Source organism: Vanessa atalanta, chromosome Z (genome assembly GCF_905147765.1).
Source record: "Vanessa atalanta chromosome Z, ilVanAtal1.2, whole genome shotgun sequence".
Classification (NCBI taxonomy): domain Eukaryota; kingdom Metazoa; phylum Arthropoda; class Insecta; order Lepidoptera; family Nymphalidae; genus Vanessa; species Vanessa atalanta.
Window position 1 is genome coordinate 12875284 of NC_061902.1, and position 4459 is coordinate 12879742.

A 4459-nucleotide genomic window follows, 5' to 3' on the forward strand; every position below is an offset into this window, starting at 1 on the left:
TCATAGACAACGGACCTCAAAAAAAGTATATATGTGTATAGATAACTTTGAAGATTGAGATGATGCTTAAATTTCTTTCATGTGTTTTTACCTGTTTTTTCAGGTAAAATAGAAACAAATTCAAGCCATCTGTACATATTGAGGCTGTTGTAATGAAGGATATTCATAAGTATTTTGTTATTTATATTTCCCGAATAATATGACAATATTAAAAAAAAAACAGTAACTACATGTTACAAGTATACAGCCTTCTAATATGTGGTTCCAACGTACCATGAATTAAAAGTTCATAACTATTGTACGATTTTTCTTAGAAGCCTTCGTTTTTTTTACTACAAAAGTTAAATAGCCTACTTGTAAATAACCTTTTTTAGTATTCAGCTATCTAACCGGCTGACGACAAAATAAAAATTCAATACATCATGTCATATTTTGTCAAACTACATTTTTATAAAAAATAATTTATAAATAATGTAAAATTATATTGAAAATTAAAAAAACCCTTATTACTTAAAAATGGTAACCTTGGGACAATAACTCTTTTAATATTACAATCATTTGTAACGAATTAAAAAATGGCGAGGTTGGTTGTATTTATTTACATAATATTAGTTTGTTATTACTATTATCCTATCTTAGTTACCTATACTATTTATTTTAAGTATTCTATTTATAGTATTAAAAGCTTTAAAATGTATCTTCTTAAAATTTGTTTATGTCAGTTGCTGCACGTGCACCGGCACTGGAGGCAGCACAGGCTCTCCCGGCAAATCTTCCCTACCCCTAATATGTCTCGTGCCACGTGGCCCTGAAAAGGACACAGCTCGGCTACCACCAGCCCGAGCAATGGGAGGGGCGTCCAGTACAGCTAAGAGCGATTTCCAACTCCTCGATGAAGACTACATTAAAAAGAACTTCAAATTACCGCAACGAGCCCTTTATCTTGATCCGTTCAGGTAACCAAGTTAATTAAAAGCATAAATGAAGAAAAAAACGCATACGCATAAATATAAAATACAATGTTTAATAACAGGGAAATGAATCCTATTTATTTTTATTGCAATTAATTAAAAAATCGAGACAAATAAAATCTATGAAACATAATAATATTATGTAACCTATGTACTTACATTCTAAAACCTACCATGTTAAAGTTTCACTTCAGACGGACTAGTAGTTTTTGCGTGATTTCGAAGAAATAAACAATACTTTTGCAACAATGCTTCCTCCTCAAGGCTGTAATATAAAAAAATATACAATATTATTATGTTAAGAACCTATTAAAAAGATTTAGTTAAAGTTTAATTTTTGTATTTTTAATAGGCGACCTCTCATCACTTTTCCCATGACCCAAGAAGATGTAAAGCACTTCAATTTAGCCCGCAAATATAAGATTAACCAGCAAATTCTTGATGGCTTCCTCGACCCTAGTGAAGCAATATCTGCACCTAGTGTGTTTGTATGTGTTTATTTAATCTATATGATTCTGATTATTAGTACAAAATTTAAAATAATTTATAATACCTCATATACTTTTTATAATATACCTATATAAAGTACCTATATGAGAAGTGATTTGTTCAATTTAGAAATATGATACTTTCGTAAGATTTCTTTTATTATAGCCATACGCAAAAACCGAATCTGAAAAACGTAAAGAAGCTGAAGAAGACGAGGAGATTATTTACATTTTACAATTACCAGACTGGGAATATAAGTGCCCTGTCCACAATCAAACTGTTCGGACTCCAAGGTAAAGTTTCTAATAGACTCTATTAGTAATTAAATTGCTAGCTCATGATTTTGCCAAAGCTTGCTTACAACTCGTAGATATAGCACAGTACATTTTTTATTGTCTAAGAGACAGATAGAGACATCTACAGGAATCAAACTGAAGCGAACTTAAGTCACTTCAGTTACGGTTTTGTCACTTAGTTATAAGATTGTATAATAGATGGCGCTCTATTACTTTTGCACAAAAAGGTAGGCTTGTAGTTTATAAATATAACAGTAGATGTCACTACTGTCGAAACTTACCCGTTTTATATTAGGTAAAATTCATATATATATATATATATATATATGATACATTGATTTGAAAGATAGAAGAAATGAGACTCAGCTGGACGATACCTTATCGAACAACAAAATACAAAAAAAAATCAAAACATTGACATGACGTGTGGTGTGTTGTCATTGGTTCATTGTTTGGCACTTGGTATTATGAACGTAAACTATGAAGTATTAAGTTTCGTATTAAATTTATGGTACACTACGCATGTAGTCTGTAAAATTTGTTCAAATCTAGCAGCATTTTTGAAAATTCGTTACTTAAGAGGATGAAATTGGGGATGAAAGTTTTGTAAGGATTCCTCTTTTTTATAGACAAGATTTTAATTATTGAAAATGCAAATACAGAAATAGCTAAAATTAGGTTACCAAAGAACTGTAGTTTTAATGTTTCCGAAAAATCGGTTGGTTCCTCTATAATGTTTCCGAACGGATACCCGCTGGGTACGCGGCTAAGTCTTATGTAAAAATATTATCTTTTTGCACTCCTCCATGTAAACTGTACCTTTTATAATATAGTTGATTCACGTATTCATGTATATTTTTTGTGTTTTAGATTTATTTGGCATTCGTGTAAGAAAACCGATAAGACTAAAGGTGGCGAATTAAAACAAGGAAAAGGACCATTAAACAAACCAAAACCTTGGCTCCTGAGTAGACATACGGACTTTGATTTATTGTCCCAATGGTAGCAGAAAAATAAACATAAAAAAATTAAAATTACATATTACCTGGTAGGTACCGGGTAGGTTCGTGTTATTCGCTGATGTAACAAATTACATACAATAATGTTTTAATTTATATTTACATCGAAAAAAATATACCTGGTTTCAATTTGAATTCAATTCTTCACATTCCTTTGTAATTTCCTTTATATAATTTTCAAATAAAATAGTTTCTGACAAAATATTACATATCATGCTTGTTTTTCTACCTATTACCTGATTGGTTAAAAAAAAACCATTTTTATTACAATTAATTTTGTCTTATAAAGGTAACTGAGTAGGTACTAATTTGCATGTATACTAATACCTACCTGAATTCAATAATAGGCGTATATTTCATCGCTAATTAAAAGTTTCGAAAATATATAATAACTAGTATGTTTTTATTTTATTTAACAACATTTACCCTTAGGAAATATAGGAAAATTATAACTCATCTATAGCATATTCCAATCGAAGTAGGAATAAAAATAAAACTTAGATTACGTATTTCCTGCTATTTGCTAATAACTCCTAAGATATTATAATTAATATATATTTATTTATACTAACTTAATTTTATGTCCAAAACGCAATTTTTTCGCAAATAGAAAATATCATAAATTAATCAAGCTCTCGACCAATGAAATCGCGACAAATGCATTTTCTGTCAAATCTTGTTTATTTGGCTTTTCTCCTCTTTGGTTGGAAATGGAATAAAGTATAACTACAGATCTCACAAGGCTCTTTAAACGTATAGCCCATTCCAATGGAAGTAGGAAAAAAGATAAACAAATCTTAGATTTACGTATTTCATGCGTATTACTAGTAACTCTGCTATATTGTACACTACTAAGAGTTTATGATTAATATAGCTTTATTTATAAAACAACACACTTAACTACTTGTTTCCAATAACAGTTTCCTCGACGATCAAAACGCAAATCCATAATGAATATCATAGATTAATCCAGCTCTCGACCAATGATATCGTGTCAATTTGCTGTCAAATGTTGTTTATTTTGCTTTTTTCTTGTTATGGTTGGAATAGAGTACTTGCACCTCCCTTGTACCAATATTAATTACTGAAAGGTGGTCCCACACCGGGAGAATTCATCTCTAATATAACAATCTAAGATTCGATTTTGAGCATTAAACTATAGTACTACCTCACTGACAGAAGAGCATTCGCCTTTAGTATATTGTACACAACAATCCGAAAGTTTAAATTGAACATTCGCCTGTTGCCTTATATCATAACTGGTAGCGCACTGTGAATTAAAGTTGAACTGTTGCAGAGAAATGCTCCGGGTAATGTAAGGTTTTAAGGGTATTTATTAGGTTTAGATTTTTGGTTTATTATTAGAAATCAAATAAATTATTAAGATGATTCTTTAGACAAAAACTACTTTCTAACTATAAGTAGTAAATAGTAACCAAAAATATTTTTGTTCATTTATTATTTCTAATTAAAAACACAATAGTGTATTTTTTAATTAATATAGCAAACATTCGGCTTAAAAAAATGTAAACTTAAGCAAACTTATATAAAATTAGTATCATTAGGCATGACGACTCGAAACCCTGAGATTCTGTGATAGCATTAAACCTTTTTTCGGCATGTGGATATACTCTAATGGATTGAAATATGACTTCATAATCAATTACTTTTTATTTGGCAAACT

At 30.0% G+C, this 4459-nt stretch overlaps 1 protein-coding gene across 1 annotated transcript; it reads left to right on the top strand.

Annotated features, from left to right (window-relative positions):
* Window positions 1-490: 490 nt before the first annotated feature.
* LOC125076033 lies at window positions 491-2987 on the top strand. The gene is made up of 5 exons (XM_047687968.1): window positions 491-583; window positions 723-956; window positions 1324-1459; window positions 1626-1753; window positions 2627-2987. The coding sequence occupies exons 1-5, from the start codon at window positions 576-578 to the stop codon at window positions 2760-2762; spliced, it is 642 nt and encodes a 213-aa protein (XP_047543924.1). The 5' UTR covers window positions 491-575; the 3' UTR covers window positions 2763-2987.
* The last annotated feature ends 1472 nt before the right edge of the window (window positions 2988-4459 follow it).